The sequence below is a fragment of the Patiria miniata genome, unplaced genomic scaffold, assembly GCF_015706575.1.
Source record: "Patiria miniata isolate m_02_andy unplaced genomic scaffold, ASM1570657v1 HiC_scaffold_5, whole genome shotgun sequence".
Taxonomy (NCBI): Eukaryota; Metazoa; Echinodermata; class Asteroidea; order Valvatida; family Asterinidae; genus Patiria; species Patiria miniata.
The window spans coordinates 39,989,275-40,007,599 of NW_024037072.1; the positions used below are offsets into that span (position 1 = coordinate 39,989,275).

Sequence of the window (18,325 nt, forward strand, 5' to 3'; positions counted from 1 at the left end):
ACCCTGTTGGCTGCATGGCTTGTTATGCAAAGGTTGGAAACGATGTGTGATGTCATGCAGAGCTTTTATGTGGTAAGAGGTGGAGGCCACGTTGAAGGCCTTGGGCCATGAGAGGTTAACTTCAACAATGAGAATGGTTATATCCCTGTGTCAACATTGAATAAATTGTATGAACGAAAAAAAAGTGTTCTTTCTGTAAGTTAAGTCGTTCCACATGCCCAGAATACCAGTTACCCTTTTGTACACACTTGGCCCAGTACAGGTTTTGCCCTTGAAAGAATAACAATGAATGCTCAGTCATCCCTGGCCACAGACACACAATCAAGGTATTATTGGAAAGAGGACACATTGGTGTTTCACATATGATCTTTAAACTACATTTGAAAATATTTATTAGAGTTTTTATAATTACATTCACATCTGGGTTTCCTATTTTTTTTAACACACCCTGTATAAGTGTGATCACGGCCCATGGGTTCACTATAGGTGGTTGCATGACGTAGTACCTGCGCACTTATATTAAAGTGTGTATAGTCCCAGTCAAACTATGTCCATAGCAGTTGTTGCCATGAAGTTTAAGTGTTTACTGTATGGAAAGTGAGGCCTTATTAAGTACAGAAGTACTTAGTAATACTTTATGACACAATGACATTAAAGTTGATCATTGGCCGGCCGCATCACCGGCCCGCCATGTGCAAAAAAATGAAGCAGACTCCAGATACTGGCTTTAAGACAGCTTATAGCATTATTCCTCATAATCCTTATCTCGGACAGGACGTGATCACGGGCCTGCAGTACGGCCGCTTTGGCCGCGAGGACTGCACCTTGGTCCTGACCACGCGACACGGCGGTCTGCTCATCAAGATCCTGAAACGCAGCGCCATGTTTGAAGACAAGGATACAGTCAGGGGCCCGCCTCCCGCACAAACACAGAAACTCAATGTGCCCAAGAAGACCAAAGTGTTCGTAGACCAGACTATGAGGGAAAGGGAAAATGGAATAGGTAAAGCATCGCATCAGTTTAAAAGACAGAGCTCTCTGTAAGAATGATACAAACCTAAGTTGACAGCATTTATTTTCATGTTAATTTTCACCTTATTGCCATTTGAATGGGAAAATTTACAGCTGTTTTTAAATATTTTGGTGGAGATCATACCAGCATTGTCGTCGAGTACATTTTCATGAGTAAAAGTACAAGTACTTTGCCGCGAGTATGCGTATGAGTACAAGTACTTTATCATGAGTACAAGCACGTATGCGATATTGCCCATGAGTAAGACGAGTATTCTCCACGAGTAGGAGCGAATTTCAATGGGTACACGTTTTCTCAAGGGCTTTTTGCTGTCAAACTAGGCATTAAACAAATGCAGAAGCCTCCTTAACAGTAGACTTGGTGCCAAGCATAGAGCTATATTAAATTACTAGAGCGCTAACTTCGTGTACAAAGTAATGCCTGCTGGGCGCATCCATGTTTGTGCACAAACGTATGGAGACCTAGAAATCTTGTACGGCTTTTGTACGACTCTTATCACAATGATACATTTTTTATTTCTATACACAATTGACCAAGCTGAGTGAATTGGTCGTTAAAACATCGCCAGATCTGCAAACATGTCCCTGACGTATTGAGAAGAACTCCCCATCTAACGGAATGAATGAGTCCGCTTTTGCATAGCCGTGCGCGATTGGATCTCACCGCAAAAATGCACTGCATACATGTATGTATTGCGCTGCTTGCATATATGAATAACGGTGCGAGAACATAATCTTCAAGTCGTTAAATATGTCGCAAACCGGACAAAATACGATATCTAACGACTTGTCATCAAGTCTACCTTAACAGTAAAAAATTGATTCTTTTCCTGAATGTTCCTCTAAAAAAGTTAAATTCTTTAGGGAGAACATTTGCTAGAGAACAAATACTTTGTTATGTGTACGAGTGCGGGCAATATTTTTTTTACGAGTGCTAGTTTGAGTATGAGTACATTCTCATGACTACGAGCACAACTACTGGTTTTCTTCAGGCTCACATGGCTAGGTACTTTGGACACTACTTAGCAATCCTTGCTTTTATTTACAGAAATAACATCAATAACGATTGATACTTTTCGTTGGCAGCCATGCATCGCATGTTCCAGCATGACCTGTACCGATTGCGGCTCAACACGGCCAGGTCGTTTGTCAAGTCTCTAGACAACAGGTTGACACCAATCTCCTCCAATCCTGCTGAGCCGCTCAAACTATCTGCACAGGTCAGTTACCAACGTTTACTGGTACCCACCGCCCTGTCATTCGCAGAATTTGTGTAGGAAATGCAGGTATTGCAAACATTGTACATTGATTATATGCTGTGAGTAATGCATGTACACTTTTTGTGCACGTGTTCCACATAGTTTAACCAAAACTATGGGCCGTCCTACTGTACAGGGTGGTGCAAAAAAGAAGTAAACCCACTTTTGACAGAAATTTTAACCTTACTTTCTTAACTTATTTGAACTGTTTATAATGTAGTGAAGTATAGCTTTTCAACTATACTTGGTAACCAAATCTTAAAAAGAAATCCCAAGAATAGTGTCATTATGCTAATTTGAATACAAGTCACCAAAATCAGTGTTGTCCATTTCTAAGTACATGTATAGTGTAGTGTTTTGTCTTCACATCAAGCTCCGGTGCTCAGTCAAGCGGATGGAATAAAGCCGTCCATGGACAAACAGGTTTGGCACACAACAATTTTAAACTACCATATCTCAGAGACAAAATATGCATTTGCAATCATTTTTTCGTAACTTACGTTTAAAGATAAACACCATTAAATTGAATTTTTGAAATATGCTCAACAAGTAGGTGAAAATTGCTGTCAAAAGTGGGTTTCCTTCTTTTTGCACTGCCCTGTAGTTTAGATAATTATAGACACTACCAAAAACTCATGAAGATACTTCCCAATGAATTATATGTGCGATTTTGGAGAGAAAAATTTGTCAATCAAATTTATGTAAATTGTGGGCTGCCGTACAAAATGGCCATCAATAAAAAAATTGGAAATGTTGATGGAAGGTAATCGGGCAATTCTCAATTTCACATCATAGGTCATAGACTTGTCATGTAGTCGTGGTAAGTTGCTCATACCTATGACCCTATCTATGACCACTACATGTAGTTGCATGTACCTCTAATTTCTTGAGGTCTCTGTGGTCAGATTTTAAACCTGTTAACCATCGGCCTCGGCAAACCCGGGATTATACTTCCACTGTAGAACCTCCAAAATCCTCCACTGTGGAAAATTCATGGCAGGATCAAGCCCATGCAACTTGGTCTAGTGTCTAGTGAATAGTACTGCAATATTATCTGTTAAAAAACTGGACAATTTCAAAGGATCTTGGAGGGTTAAAGCTGAAGATGTCATTCGTTTCCCTGTTTACAGATCCAAGGCATCGGGCCTACCTTCAAGCTGACAGTGAATCTACAGAATACGTCCATCAATAACCCCTCCATGCAGCTTCTGATCACATTCCTGTATGACGAGAAACTCTATTCCCTCCAGAAGACTATGATAGAGGTGTGCCTTCTGCAATTCCCCCCCCCCCTCCCCCCATTCAAATCAAGCTTTATCTAAGCATACCGGTAGTTATTATTTAACACTGCCAAGGAAGGAAGTTAGGACGCATTGAACGCATCTTAAGTTTGGTGAAATGGAGCCTATGATGAGTCGTGAGATAAGGAGAGTTACTCTTCCTAAGATCTTAGCATTTCTTGAAATCGGCCCCAGGGTCCACTTTCCACCTTGAGGCAATAGTACGGTAGAACCTGTATTGTGTCTGTACCCTGGACACCGCATACAAAAACAAACACTGACTTAAGCATGGCCAGACAAAAACCGGACTATTCCGTACCAATTTATACTGTGCGAGATTTTGGAACATGCAAATGATCCAGTACCAGAGTGAGAGAGCAGCTAGTGGGAGCGTACTGCTTGACACCATGGGGATGAGGTTGGCATCTTAAAGATTGCCCACATTGCAGAGAGAGAGAGAGGGAGGGGGGATTGCACAAATCTTTTCAGTATTTTTCTTTTTGATATAGTATTGCTTTACTATGCAAAATCTCCAGATGTGTTTTTTTTATATGGAAGTGAGATAAGATAATGAGACCCGAAGTAACAGTCTAAATAACACGCAACACTAAGAATAACAACGTTGATCAACTCGGTAAACTTCTAAGCGGCTTATAGTCATAATCGTCCCTTCACTGTTTGCCCTGCTTGACAGCTGTTCTGTTCTTTGTTTATGTTTCTGACCTGCAGGTTCCGATGCTGGTCCCGGGACTCAACTACTCGTTTGAGACGCTGGTCGAGTGTCTGAGTGACAAGGGCATCTCAGACGTCATCAAGGTGTTTGTCCTGAGGGAGGGACAGAGTATTCCTATCATAACGGCCGTCATTAGTATGCCAGTCAGTGAAACCATGGTGGTCGTCTAGTCATCCACCTTCGCGCTCCCCTCCCCAACCCCCTTGTTGGCTCGGATGACCTGAAGCGAAATCGTGTGTCGGTTGGCGTAATGTCACAAAGAATAGCACCATCATTGTTCAGTCATGTCCAGTCGACTTTTAACTACGTTCCCATTGGGTGATTCGCCCGTACCCACGGCCCAAGCAGGGCGCTGGGAAGGGCTTATTTTCTTCTGGATGTATGACGTAATTTCTTCAAGCCCTCATTAGATAGAATGTGTTTGAACACTAACACAGGTTAAGCTTTCCACCCACACTTAACATGTGCACACAGAGTGTATGTGCATTGGCGTGGATGGCTGGCGCACAGAATGTACAAGAATATAAGCAAACTCCTAAGTTTCACCCATTTTCTGGATGTAAAAAATGTGTGTAGTGTATACAATCAATTGCAAAATTAAACATGAATTGTAATAATTGAAAATCTGGAAACTGATGATTCAGTGCTGTGCTGCACACCATCAGATCTACTGCTTGAGTGATCATGGTGTCATTGTTACTTTTGACCCCATTATACTTTTGCTCCCTTTTGTTCCACACTGGGTCAAAACATCAACGAAAAAAACCAGCCCAACAAGCAAACAACCCCAACACCCCTAAAAAACCAACAAACAAACAAACAGCCTAACAAACAAACAAAGGGTCACTGCATTTGGTTTCGCTTTGAATACTCTGCTGGCCTATTTTTCTAGGGGGATTAATACAAGTGTATATGTGTGTGTATATAATTGGTGTGAAATAAAACCTTTAGAAGACAACTCCTTTCACTGTGGTATAAAGTTATTTCAAGGATACCTAAACGACAATACGCATTATATTAGCAACACAACCTGACCCAGTGGACACGGTTGAACTTGTTTTTTTCTATAGCCTGAAAACGTACTGGTTGATGATCAATCAACTGTGTTTTCCAGTGGCGTAGCCAGGAATTTTTCAGTGGGGGGCGCTGGGGGGGGGGAGGGGGGCTGGAACATTTCATGGGGGGGGGGCGTCATGTAGGGGCGTCAATCGCTTCTCAAAAGTGGGGGGGGGGGGGGGACATACCTTGATCAGAACTGATGTAAGCGCGAAGCGCGAAGCCCTTACGGCGTGGGGGTTCGGGTCCCGCTTAAGGGCCCCGAAAAAAATTGGATTCTAGATGTTCTGTGGTGTGATCTGAAGCAATTTCTTACCACTTTCCTCCATGATTTAACTAATATTTTCTTAGCAAAAGATAATTATTTGAACATCGTTTTTGAGGTTGGAGTCATTGAATCAGCTATCGGTATTCTGAGCTATAGGCGTGGGGTTCGGGGCCCGCTTAAGGGCCCCGAAAAAAATTGGATTCTCGATGCTCTGTGGTGTGATCTGAGGCAATTTCTTACCACTTTAACCAATAATTATCTTAGCACAAAAGATAATAATTTAAACATAATTTTCGAGGTTTTCTCAGCTAAAGGCATAAGAAAATTTTGTGAACATTGTTTTCGAGGTTGGAGTCACTGAATCAGCTACCAGAATTCTGAGCTATAGGCGTGGGGTTCGGGGCCCGCTTAAGGGCCCCGAGAAATTTTGGATTCTAAATGCTCTGTGGTGCTATCTGAGGCAATTTCTGACCACTTTACCCATATATTTTCTAAGCAAAAGATACATTGTAGTACATAAAAGGGCCCTGTAAATGAGACACGAGTTCAAAAATCTGGGGGGGGGGGGCATTTGATATTGTGTTTCATGGGGCAAGGTTTCATGGGACAAGGACAAGGACATGGACAAGGTTTCATGGGGGGGGGGGCGACCGCCCCCACGCCCCCGGTGGCTACGCCACTGCATGTATGTGTGTATATAATTGATGTGAAATGAAAGCTTTACATGACAACTTCTTTCACTGTGGTATAAAGTTGTTTCAAGGCTACCTAAACGACAAAAGGCGTTAAGTTAGCAACACGACCTAACCAAGTGCACACGGTTGATTTGTTTTTTCTATAGCCTGAAAACGTGCTGGTTGATGGTCAATCAACTGTGTTTTCTATGTGATTGCTGTCTGCATACAATTCCTTATAAAAGCAAGTGTCCAATATGGGTCAATAAATATAGCGCAGACGCCATCATGGGCAAAAACCCGGCGGATATTTCCAAATCGCGTTTTGCGATCGGGACGCGACGGCTTCCTACCAACTCCAGCCAGCAACCGACCCTAAAGTGATAGAGAGGTCTACTTTAGAATTTGTTGACCAAAAGGAACTTTCATCCCGTCTTTCAGAGACAAATTAAGGACAGGATCGAGTTGTACGATGAAAAAGCTTAAACTGATTACGTGTCGGAAAATATGTGGAGTCGTCATTCTTGGACTACTACTGCTGGTCTATTGTTTCGCATGTTACTGTGTTTTCTATGTGATTGCTGTCTGCATACAATTCTGTGTAAAATCAAGTGTCCAATAAGGGTCAATAATAGCGCAGACACCATCGCGGGGAAAAAAACCCGCATTTCCAAATCGCGTTTCGCGATCGGGACGCGACGGCTTCCGACCAACTCCAGGCAGCAACCGACCCTAAGGTGATAGAGAGGTCTACTTTAGAATTTGTTGAGCAAAAGGAACTTTCATCCCGTCTTTCAGAGACAAATAAAGGACAGGATCGAGTTGTACGATGAAAAAGCTTGAACTGATTACGTGTCGGAAAGTATATAGCGTCGTCATTCTTGGACTACTACTGCTGGTCTATTTCGCATGTTACCATGCAGGCCTAAGTGATATCCGTCTGGTGATTCCACAACCGCTAGCACACCGAAAGAACTCCACGGACGGTCCTCCAGTGGAGGATGCAATAAGAACCCATGTGATTCAGACAGGCGACACAGCAAGTGTGGGCAAACAATTGCAACAGGAGCAACGGGAACAATCGTTGATGCCTTCGGATAGCAAAGTGGTGACGTGGACGAATGACTGTACATTATACAAGAAACAGAGAGGGTATCCTACGACACCCAACTCGGACGAAGAGGCAGGTTTCCCGTTGGCATATATCCTTGTGGTTCACACGGGAACGGCCCAGGTGGAGAGACTATTGAGGGCGATTTATCAGCCGCAGAACGTATACTGTCTTCACCCGGATTCAAAATCACCCAGGGAGTTCGACAATATGTTCATAGCTTCTAAACTTGAAGATGTTGTGTACGCCGGCTTCACTCAGTTGTTGACGAATATCAACTGCATGAAGGATCTGACTGGTCGACCCGCATCTGGCCGCCCGTGGAGATACGTGATGAACCTTTGTGGACAAGACTTCCCCTTGAGGACAAACCTGGAGATTGTCAGGCAGTTGAATGCGCACAACGGCCAGAACGAAATCCAATCGTCTGTTCCAGACAAGCGTAAGAGTAGAAGAACTGAGTTTAAATTCATCCTGCGAAACAAATCGATCGTCAGAACTAAAAGTAGAAATGGTCCTGCTCCACACCAACTCAAGTTGTACACTGGTTCAGCTTACTACGCTGTCACCAGAGACTTCGTCCGCTACATCTTAAGTGATCCAGTCGCCATAGATTTTCTAGATTGGACCAGGAACACGCACTCGCCGGAGGAAACTTACTGGGCTTCTCTTCAACGGGCACCGGGCGTTCCAGGAGGGAATTACAGAGCAGACCCACAAATCAGACCGTTCAGTGTCCGTTATGTCCTTTGGTACACGAGAGCGTCCCCGCGTAAATGTCGAGGCAAATACGTCCGTAGGGTCTGCGTCTTCACAATCGGAGATATACACTATGTTCAACAGCAACCGCATCTATTTGCCAATAAGTTCTACTACGACTACGATCCAGTGAGCTTGCAGTGCCTCGAGGAGGCGCTGGAGTTTAGATTTCGTCACTCCGAGGAGTCCGACAAATAAGCTAAGATTTCGAAACTGAAAACACGAAACTATTCCCGACCCCGACCTCCTGTTTATTAATTGAAGACTACTGAGTTGCAGGCCTTACGATGGATTTTACAAATTTGGGCAACATTCAATTCCACTTGAATGTCTAAAAGACAATGAGAAATAATATAATAAAGTTCCCCAAATATAAACTCACGCTATTTCCTGAGTGATGGTGCCGTTATACTCAAATTCATGTTGAGCTGTTGTCCAATGGTGTCTTAAAAAAGTACGTGACTATCCATCTTAAAATAGCACAAGTATCACAAATCTACTGAATAATTCCAGAAAAGGACGTATATGCCTATCCTGAAAAAGATCAGGATGTCTTCTATCCAATGGTATTTTACACTTGCCAATGATTACTGAGCAAACAGGGCCTCTATGAAAGGGGTCAAAATCAGCACTGTGACAAGGTAATAGTACACTATGGGAAAATGGTGATAGGGACAATGATTTGGTGCTTCAGTGAAGGAATGAAACAATCCTTCTGATCACTCAAATCGTTTAAATTCAGGAAAAAATGTTGCAACCTGACGCCACTTCCACGATTATGTACAAAGTCTGTGGAGAGTCAAGAAAATTTTGTAAGTATTTCCTAACAAAATTGGAAATGTTTCTCAGTCCCAGTTTCATGTCTTATCAACATTTTTGCAATTGATGACCTTCATTGAGATGATGTATGAAGAAAAAAAAGTGGCATCAGGTTGCACAATTTTTCCGAAAAGACATGAATCTGGGACTGACATTTCCAACTTTGTTAGAAAATACTTTGAAAATGCACTCGACTCTCCATAGACTTTGTACACAACCAAAAAAAATGGCGTCTGGATACTACATTCTTTCCAAAAAAACTTAACAAAAAGGACAATCCGTGGATCGGGGGTGGCGGAATGCTTTTCAATCTGGGCTGGGGGCAACACCAACAAGGGGCACTCATCCAGAAAAAGTTATGATTAACGTTATTGGTCTGATTTGAACTTATCTATCGATTACAGGAGAAGCCTTTTTACCCATTTCACTGAAAATTTAGCACACAGTGTTAAAATAGTTTCAGCAGTAGCCTAACTTGAGCTTATGTTCAGCTTAATGGTGGTAGTATTTTGGAGGAAACAGAACAATCGAAGCATACTTGCTTTGTGTGGATTTGGCATTTTCAGTGTTTTTGAAAATAATGAAGGAGGCAGCCCACCTTTTTCTTTGCCTAAAATGGCAGATTTTCCAAGATGACAGATGGATTCTTCCGTTTTCTTGACTCTTTTGCTGATACAAAGGAGCCGTAACCCTTTCTACATAGCTCCAGTTATGTTGGAAACAAATAAAAAGACAATATATTCACAACATTTGCAAACTATATTGCAAATATATGATTAAAAAAAAGAGGTGGACGAGTAAAAAGAAAACGGACAAGGACAAGAAACTTGGTTTATTTTTTTACTTGGCCTTTATGGAAGTGTGGCAGAGTGGTTAGGGTTTGTGACTCGTGATCAGAGGGTCAGGGGTTCTAATCCAGCTGCTGGCCATATCCTGGCCTCTCTCCACCCAGGAGTGGGTACCAGCATTAGCTGGGGAGTACCCTGCGATAAACTGGCATCCAATCCGGGGGGTATTAGGGTTGGAAATATTCTCAATCGTTTCATGCCCAGGAAACCAGAGATAAACACACTGCAAAAACTGGAGTGTTAAATTTACACCATTGGTATCTATATAGGACCATCTGGTATTAAATTTTACTGGTGTTGTCCTATATACATACCGAATGGTGTTAAATTAACACTACAGTTTTTGCAGTGCACCGACATGATGGGCTACATTGGCCCGTGACAGACTTTACTGTTTAGGAAATTGTGGAGAAGACTATTTATAATTGACAGTGATGTGGCATATTTATGAATTGTAAGTTCATCACAGATACAACCTCTGTTTCCACAAAACCTGTAAAAGATATTAGGTGGAATTCATTTGTGAGTTTTAACACTTTAAAATTTTCCATTTGTTTAGTTTGTATAACAGGATGCTATAAGTCATCACGTTCTATGTACACGATCCCCACGGATGGGAGTTCAAACCCTGGAAAGCAGCTTTTGCTGGACTTGGTAGGCCTACCGGCCATTTACGCCGTGTACAAGAATATAAGCAAACTCCTAAGTTCACCCATTTTCTGAATGTAAAAAATGTGTGAAGTGTATACAATCAATTGCAAAATTAAACATGAATTGTAATAATTGAAAATCTGAAACTGATGATTTAGGGTTGTGCTGCACACCATCAGATCTACTGCTTGAGTGATTATGGTGTAATAGTACTTTGGACCCCATTATACTCTTGTCACCTTTTGTACCACACTGGGTCAAAACATCAACGAAAAAAAAACCAGCCCACCAAACATGCAAACAAACAACTCCAGCACCCCCAAAAACCCAACAAGCAAACAAAGGGTTCACTGCATTTTGTTTCGCTACTCTGCTGGCCTATTTTTCTAGGGGGGTTAATACAAGTGTACATGTATGTGTGTATATAATTGATGTGAAATGAAAGCTTTAAATGACAACTTCTTTCACTGTGGTATAAAGTTATTTCAAGGCTACCTAAACGACAATATGCATTATATTAGCCTAACCAAGTGGACACGGTTGAATTTGTTTTTTCTATAGCCTGAAAACGTCATCAGGGGGAAAAACGGATATTTCCAAATCGCGTTTCGCAATCAGGGTCAATAAATATAGCGCAGACGCCATCACGGGCAAAAACCCGGCGGATATTTCCAAATCGCGTTTTGCGATCGGGACGCGACGGCTTCCTACCAACTCCAGCCAGCAACCGACCCTAAAGTGATAGAGAGATCTACTTTAGAATTTGTTGACCAAAAGGAACTTTCATCCCGTCTTTCAGAGACAAAGTAAGGACAGGATCGAGTTGTACGATGAAAAAGCTTGAACTGATTACGTGTCGGAAAGTATATAGCGTCGTCATTCTTGGACTACTACTGTTGGCCTATTGTTTCGCATGTTACCATACAGGCCTAATTGATACCCGTCTGGTGATTCCACAACCGCTAGCACGCCGCAAGAACTCCACGGACGGTCCTCCAGTGGAGGATGCAATAAGAACCCATGTGTTTCAGATAGGCGACACAGCCAGATCGCTCTACAGTGACACCCTCGGTAAACTCCCAACGAATCCACAGTATCACAGGCGCTGGGATGTCAACTGCTCTGCCATTTTTGCCGGAAGTGAAAGAGTTATCACGAGTGTGAGCAAACAATTGCTGCAGGAGCAACAGGAACAATCGTTGATGCCTTCGGATAGCAAAGTGGTGACGTGGACGAATGACTGTACATTATACAAGAAACAGAGAGGGTATCCTACGACACCCAACTCGGACGAAGAGGCAGGTTTCCCGTTGGCATATATCCTTGTGGTTCACACGGGAGCGGCCCAGGTGGAGAGACTATTGAGGGCGATTTATCAGCCGCAGAACGTATACTGTCTTCACCCGGATTCAAAATCACCCAGGGAGTTCCATCAAGCAATAGCCGGCCTCGCAAACTGCTTCGACAATGTGTTCATAGCTTCTAAACTTGAAGATGTTGTGTACGCCGGCGTCACTCTGTTGTTGACGAATATCAACTGCATGAAGGATCTGACTGGTCGATCCGCATCTGGCCACCCGTGGAGATACGTGATGAACCTATGTGGGCAAGACTTCCCCTTGAGGACAAACCTGGAGATTGTCGGGCAGTTAAAGGCGCACAACGGCCAGAACGAAATCCAATCGTCTGTTCCAGACAAGCGTAAGAGTAGAAGAACTGAGTTTAAATTCATCCTGCGAAACAAATCGATCGTCAGAACTAAAAGTAGAAATGGTCCTGCGCCACACCAACTCAAGTTGTACAGTGGTTCAGCTTACTACGCTGTCACCAGAGACTTCGTCCGCTACATCTTAAGTGATCCAGTCGCCATAGATTTTCTAGATTGGACCAGAAACACGCACATGCCGGAGGAAACTTACTGGGCTACTCTTCAACGGGCACCGGGCGTTCCAGGAGGGAATTACAGAGCAGACCCACAAATCAGACCGTTCAGTGTCCGTTATGTCCTTTGGTACACGAGAGCGTCCCCGCATAAATGTCGAGGCAAATACATCCGTAGGGTCTGCGTCTTCACAATCGGAGATATACACTATGTTCAACAGCAACCGCATCTATTTGCCAATAAGTTCTACTACGACTACGATCCAGTGAGCTTGCAGTGCCTCGAGGAGGCGCTGGAGTTTAGAGTTCGTCACTCCGAGGAGTCCGACAAATAAGCTAAGATTTCTAGTCTGAACACGAAACAATTCCCGACCCCGAGCTCCTGCTCGAATTGAAGACTACTGAGTTGCAGGCCTTACGATGGATTTTACAAATTTGGGCAACATTCAATTCCACTTGAATGTCTATAAGACAATGAGAAATGATATAGTAAAGTTCCCCAAATATAAACGCACGCTATTTCCTGAGTGATGTTTCCGTTATACTCAAATTCATGTTGAGCTGTTGTCCAATGGTGTCTTTAAAAAGTACGTGACTACTGGTATTTTACACTTGCCAAGGATGACTGAGCAAACATGGCCTCTATGAAAGGGGTCAAAATCAGCACTGTGACAAGGTAATAGTACACAATGGGAAAATGGTGATAGGGACAATGATTAGGTGCTTCAGTGAAGGAATGAAACAATCTTTCTGAACACTCAAATCTTTTCAATTCAGGAAAAATGTTACAACATGACGCCACTTCCACGATTGTGTACAAAGTCTGTGGAGAGTCAAGAAAATGTTTGTATTTCCTAACAAATTGTAAATGTTTCTCAGTCCCAGTTTCATGTCTTATCATCATTTTTGCAATTAATGACCTTCATTGAGATGATATATGAAGAAAAAAGTGGCGTCAGGTTGCATTTTTTTCCCGAAAAGACATGAATCTGGGTGTGATTAACATTTCCAACTTTGTTAGAAAATACTTTGAAAATGCACTCGACTGTCCATAGACTTTGTACACAACCAAAGAATAGCGTCTGGATACTACATTCTTTCCAAAAAAAAACTTAACAAAAAGGACAATCCGTGGATCAGCGGCGGTGGAACGCTTTTCAATCAGGGGGGGGGGGGGGGAGAGACACCAAAGAGGGGCACTCATCCAGAAAAAGGGGCACCTTCCGTCGGTGCGAAAGTGAGAGCCCTTCGGCCTCTGCAATGGCGGATCCAGAACCCATTTTTTTATTTCGGGGGGGGGGGGGGGGGGGGGGATTTGGTCCCCAAAAAGTGGGTCCACAAATTCACGGTGTGGGGTTCAGGGTCCGCTTAAGGGCCCGGGAGAACAATGTATCTTAGATGCTCTGATCTGTGGTGCGATCTGAGGCAATTTCTGGCCACTTTAACCAATTTTGGCGAAAAGATGGTGGTGTAAGTGGCTGCCTTTTTTTTTGTGACGTCACTAAAATAAGCAATTTGGGTTCGTGTGGGGTTTTTTTTTGGGGGGGGGGGGGGCGGCCGTCCTTGGACCTTCAGCACACCGCACATCCTCTGCCCCCGGCAGTAACCTCTCTGGGTCCGCCCATGAATTTGACTAGTTATGTAGAGAGACCACCTTTTTTCGCGAGAGGGGCACTTTTGCTTTTGATTGCCAGCTCAGTGACCATTTTATTCATGTGCGGAGGAGCACTATTACTTTTAAAGGCCAGTTTCCCACGAGAGGGGCACACTTTTAATGTTGCGAGCGGGGCACTAATAAAATTGTGCTTTCGAGGGGTAGTTTTCCATCTCGAGAAGGTGCACAATCTTGTTAATGCGAGAGGGCCACTTAGGTTTTTGAGGGGCAGTTTTCCATTACAAGAGAGGAGGAAATTGTATTTGTAGCGCGATCATTATGCTCTCATACGTGTGCGTTTGAGGGGGACTTTTGTTTTCATCTAGAAAGGGGAACATTTTATAACCGCGAGAGGTGCACTTTTGTTGGCCTGAGAAAATCTGGGGGGGGGGGGCAAGTGCCCCCCCCCCCCCCGGTGCCGCCGCACCTGCCGTGGATACTTATAGAGAATGCATAAATAACCGAATTAATCAAATTGACCGCTAGAAACTTACGTCAGAATCTCAGAATCTCAGAAAGTTGACTGGACATGGCGGCTAGGCATCATCATCCAGTTTGACTTCACGCCGGTGCAGTGCAAGCTTCTCATATGACATTCCGATGTTCTCAATAACCTCCACATCACTCCAATTTGTGTTTTCAGCATTGGGTTTGTCACCGACAGGCTTTGCAGTGTTACCCGTTTATTTTTAAGAATAATTCAACAATTCTTATTACATATCATTGTAAAGCAAACTATTAATAATTTTAATTAACTTTAGTTCTAAGCAGGGTTGTGCAACTTCTAAGTCATTTCTCTCAACCCTTACTTTTAATACTATCTTCATTTCCATGTTTAAACCTGTTTCTTGGTCGTGCTTACTTAGCAGTTAATTATTGACTTTCATTTTCATAATTTTATCCTTGTACATCTCATCATTATTATTTGTTTATTTATAAGTATAATATTCAATACATTCTACCAAGATGTTTTAACATGATGTTGGCTCCTGTGATTTATATACTTATGCATATCATCCCAACAAAATCCGTACATCCACGGAGTGAAAAACCAGAGATAAAAACTCATGGAGGAAATACTCAGGAAAACCCCACGAATAGTACGGATTTTGTTAGACCTATTAAGCTGTCCATTCTCATCATCACATTTGTATTAAAATAATTGTTAAATTAGTATGTGAACTCGTTGCCCGTCGGCGCGCAGATGAAGCCAACCCTTTTATCCCTCTTTATTTATAGCACCTTCTAACTCCTTTCCACCTCCGCGTAGCGGAGTGACATTCCAGTTGAGAACTTAATTTCGTTCTATTTCACCCGGTTCAACCAAACGAAATATCATTTATGTATTTTCCAAACGAAATGATTGTCTGTGATGAGTGAGATTATTCGATGTGTACTCCATGTAACAAAATCAGTGGTGGTCTTCATTTGAGTGCACAATGAAATGTGGTTCCACAAATGAGCTGCTCACCAAACCTCCTAGTGGTTGGTGTTGATTACATCGAAAGTATGGCATTTTAATAGTTTTTATTTAATTCAGTATATTTCTGTAGCTGTAACACTAATGCGCATATCAATTTTTCCCCCACCCTCCCCCCGGGCTGCCCTACCCAAGACGTGGGGATTGTCACTTTTGAAGTGACAAAATCCCCACCCCTAGGGTAAAATTTAAGTGGCAATCCCCGACCATGCCCCGACATAAATACGTGGGGCGTACTAGTAAATGCATTTCCATGTAGAACGCCAATGGTAGCAATGTAATTTGAGTTACCAAAATCCCCACCCTGGGGCGTGAAAAAGTGACCAAATCCCGAGATCGGACCTGGGGCTGCGCAGGGGGGGGGGGGAACATTTGCGCATAACACGCATGTATCACTCCATTTGGATTTGAGAGTGTGTGAATTGGGTGTGTGCACTTTTTGTGTGTGACTCTCCATGTACAGTATGTATTGCTGAACAATGGATCGAATTCATCTCATAGCTCAAAGCATTAATAAGAATCCACACTTTTTATTCCCTTGTTAACCGGACAACAGTTGCAGGGGAGACGTAGTTTAAGTCGGAGAAACTCAAAAGGTGGAGATTCTTTGATTCAAAAGGACTCGGACAAAATGTTGCAACCTGACGCCACTTCCACGATTATGTACGAAGTCTGCTGGAGAGTCATGAAAATTTTGTATTTCCTAATTGAAAATTGGAAAGTTTCTCAGTCCCAGATTCATGTCATCATCATATTTGCAATTAATGACCTTCATTGAGATGATGTATGAAGAAAAAAAGTGGCGTCAGGATGCAAAACTTTTCCGAAAAGACATGAATCTGGACTGACATTTCCAACTTTGTTAGAAAATACTTTGAAAATGCACTCGACTCTCCATAGACTTTGTACACAACCAAAAAATGGCGTCTGGATACTGCATTCTTTCCAAAAAAACTTAACAAAAAGGACAATCCGTGGATCAGGGGTGGCGGAATGCTTTTCAATCTGGGCTTGGGGGGGGGGGCAACACCAAAAAGGGGCACTCATCCAGAAAAAGTTATGATTAACTTTATTGTTCTGATTTGAACTTATGTATCGATCACAGGAGAAGCCTTTTTACCCATTTCACTGAAAATTTAGCACACAGTGTTAAAATAGTTTCAGCAGTAGCCTAACTTGAGCTTATGTTCAGCTTAATGGTGGTAGTATTTTGGAGGAAACAGAACAATCGAAGCATACTTGCTTTGTGTGGATTTGGCATTTTCAGTGTTTTTGATAATATTGAAGGAGGCAGTCTACCTTTTTCTTTGCCCAAAATGGCAGATTTTCCAAGATGACAGATAGATTCTTCCGTTTTCTTGACTCTTTTGCTGATACAAAGGAGCCGTAACCCTTTCTACATAGCTCCAGTTATGTTGGAAACAAATTAAAAAAACAATATATTCACAAAATTTGCAAACTATATTGCAAATATATGAATAAAAAAGAGAGGTGGACGAGTAAAAAAGAAAACGGACAAGGACAAGAAACTTGGTTTATTTTTTTACTTGGCCTTTATGGAAGTGTGGCAGAGTGGTTAGGGTTTGTGACTCGTGATCAGAGGGTCAGGGGTTCTAATCCAGCTGCTGGCCATATCCTGGCCTCTCTCCACCCAGGAGTGGGTACCAGCATTAGCTGGGGAGTACCCTGCGATGAACTGGCATCCAATCCGGGGGGGTATTAGGGTTGGAAATATTCTCAATCGTTTCATGCCCAGGAAACCAGAGATAAACACACTGCAAAAACTGGAGTGTTAAATTTACACCATTGGTATCTATATAGGACCATCTGGTATTAAATTTTACTGGTGTTGTCCTATATACATACCGAATGGTGTTAAATTAACACTACAGTTTTTGCAGTGCCCCGACATGATGGGCTACATTGGCCCGTGACAGACTTTACTGTTTAGGAAATTGTGGAGAAGACCATTGGCTTTGACAGTGATGTGGCATATTTAGGAATTGTAAGTTCATCACAGATACAACCTCTGTTTCCACAAAACCTGTATAAGATATAAGGTGGAATTCATTTGTGAGTTTTAACACTTTAAAATTTTCCCATTTGTTTAGTTTGTATAACAGGATGCTATAAGTCATCACGATCTATGTACACGATCCCCACGGATGGGAGTTCAAACCCTGGAAAGCAGCTTTTGCTGGACTTGGTAGGCCTACCTGCCATTTACGCCGTGTACAAGAATATAAGCAAACTCCTAAGTTCACCCATTTTCTGAATGTAAAAAATGTGTGAAGTGTATACAATCAATTGCAAAATTAAACATAAATTGTAATAATTGAAAATCTGAAACTGATGATTTAGGGTTGTGCTGCACACCATCAGATCTACTGCTTGAGTGATCATGGTGTAATTGTACTTTGGACCCCATTATACTCTTGTCACCTTTTGTACCACACTGGGTCAAAACATCAACGAAAAAAAAAACAAGCCCACCAAACATGCAAACAAACAACTCCAGCACCCCAAAAAACCCAACAAGCAAACAAAGGGTTCACTGCATTTTGTTTCGCTACTCTGCTGGCCTATTTTTCTAGGGGCGTTAATACAAGTGTACATGTATGTGTGTATATAATTGATGTGAAATGAAAGCTTTAAATGACAACTTCTTTCACTGTGGTATAAAGTTATTTCAAGGCTACCTAAACGACAATATGCATTATATTAGCCTAACCAAGTGGACACGGTTGAATTTGTTTTTTCTATAGCCTGAAAACGTGCTGGTTGATGGTCAATCAACTGTGTTTTCTACATGATTGCTGT

General features: G+C 42.4%; 3 protein-coding genes across 3 annotated transcripts in view; all 3 read left to right on the plus strand.

Annotated features, from left to right (window-relative positions):
- The window catches only part of LOC119742021 (Bardet-Biedl syndrome 1 protein-like), a 36,067-nt gene extending 30,805 nt beyond the window's left edge, over positions 1 to 5,262 (plus strand). The window contains exons 11-14 of the mRNA XM_038218029.1: positions 775 to 1,003; positions 2,119 to 2,252; positions 3,422 to 3,556; positions 4,301 to 5,262. Coding sequence (XP_038073957.1) covers positions 775 to 1,003; positions 2,119 to 2,252; positions 3,422 to 3,556; positions 4,301 to 4,474 — 672 coding nt within the window. The 3' untranslated portion in view covers positions 4,475 to 5,262. The remainder of the gene's footprint in view (positions 1 to 774; positions 1,004 to 2,118; positions 2,253 to 3,421; positions 3,557 to 4,300) is intronic.
- A 1,869-nt stretch (positions 5,263 to 7,131) lies between these two features.
- LOC119741437 (beta-1,3-galactosyl-O-glycosyl-glycoprotein beta-1,6-N-acetylglucosaminyltransferase 4-like) lies at positions 7,132 to 8,940 on the plus strand. Its single transcript, XM_038217185.1, has one exon. The coding sequence runs from the start codon at positions 7,132 to 7,134 to the stop codon at positions 8,368 to 8,370; it is 1,239 nt and encodes a 412-aa protein (XP_038073113.1). The 3' UTR covers positions 8,371 to 8,940.
- A 1,578-nt stretch (positions 8,941 to 10,518) lies between these two features.
- LOC119742022 (beta-1,3-galactosyl-O-glycosyl-glycoprotein beta-1,6-N-acetylglucosaminyltransferase 4-like) lies at positions 10,519 to 13,230 on the plus strand. The gene has a single exon (XM_038218030.1). The coding sequence runs from the start codon at positions 11,321 to 11,323 to the stop codon at positions 12,704 to 12,706; it is 1,386 nt and encodes a 461-aa protein (XP_038073958.1). The 5' UTR covers positions 10,519 to 11,320; the 3' UTR covers positions 12,707 to 13,230.
- Positions 13,231 to 18,325: the final 5,095 nt, after the last annotated feature.